The sequence below is a fragment of the Aphanomyces astaci genome, assembly GCF_000520075.1.
Source record: "Aphanomyces astaci strain APO3 unplaced genomic scaffold supercont1.44, whole genome shotgun sequence".
Taxonomy (NCBI): domain Eukaryota; phylum Oomycota; class Saprolegniomycetes; order Saprolegniales; family Verrucalvaceae; genus Aphanomyces; species Aphanomyces astaci.
In genome coordinates, this window is record NW_009798307.1 from 374757 (window position 1) to 375808 (window position 1052).

A 1052-nucleotide genomic window follows, 5' to 3' on the forward strand; every position below is an offset into this window, starting at 1 on the left:
CTAATCGAAAATACAACTACCATCTTCGCTCTCGTCATACTCCATCTCAGCGGAAAGCTGAAAAGTCTCCCCATTTGCGTACATTGCACTCAAACGACGCTTGCGCTTGTCACGCGACATTGCCACCGACCCCGCACGTTTCGCCTTTTTCTTCTGACCCGTAGATATGAGCCCATTCACAAGGCGATGGAGATCATGGCCATCTTCCGCCCGCAGTGGCATGAAACGAATATGAACATTCGTAAACGCAACATATGACTGGAAGTAGATGTCGTAGTTGTCACGCTTCCACTTCAACGTGTCGCCCACCACACTCCACAACGTCTTCAAACGTCCGAAAATTTTTTCGATGATGACACGGTCACTGGCAATCTTGTCGTTCACATCCATTTCGGACACCGTCAAAACACCACCCGCCGGCCGCTTGGTTGGCGTTATGGCACGAAGGTTGCGGTGGAGACCTTGGTATCCCTTGTCCGCCAAAATCGCCCAAGAAGCTGGATACTCCTCACGGAGTGGACCTTGGTCAGCCATGTCGAGTTCGGACGGGGTCTTGGCGAGCTTGTTGAGGTGGAATTCACGGTTGGACTGGGCAATGGCGATATCAGCCATGCTAGCTGGCACCGCATTGGTGACGTTGATGGCCAGGCCGTTGGGCAATACGCTTGCCTCCACCTTGACACCATGCTGTCCGTGCTTTTTGCTGAAGAAGCGCTTCCTCTCTGGAAAACTTCTAGCCGGGATGTTGGTCTTCTGGAACGTGACGTCGACAGCGTAGAGGGCACACGGGTAGTTGGCAAAGCGGCGTTTGTTGGTCTCCAAGTGCTCCATCGTGTACTTGTCGGCCACAGCATCGATGTACCGTCCAACGAGAAAGGGATGCAGAGTTTTGAGGAACGAGTTCACACGGTTGGAGAACGAGGCTGATGTGTCGTCGAAGAGTGCGGACACGACATCCCACGACCCGCAATGTTTCAGCGAGGTGAGAGTCATGAAGAGCATGTCGCGACCCGTGACATCGCTCTTTCGAAAGGGATGCAGAGTTTTGAGGA

At 53.2% G+C, this 1052-nt stretch overlaps 1 protein-coding gene across 1 annotated transcript; it reads right to left on the minus strand.

The window, feature by feature from the left end:
* On the minus strand, positions 1-1002 carry H257_12992 (hypothetical protein; the record flags this gene model as incomplete). Its single annotated transcript, XM_009840406.1, has 1 exon — positions 1-1002. One exon carries the CDS (start codon positions 1000-1002, stop codon positions 1-3), a length of 1002 nt encoding a protein of 333 aa, XP_009838708.1.
* Positions 1003-1052: the final 50 nt, after the last annotated feature.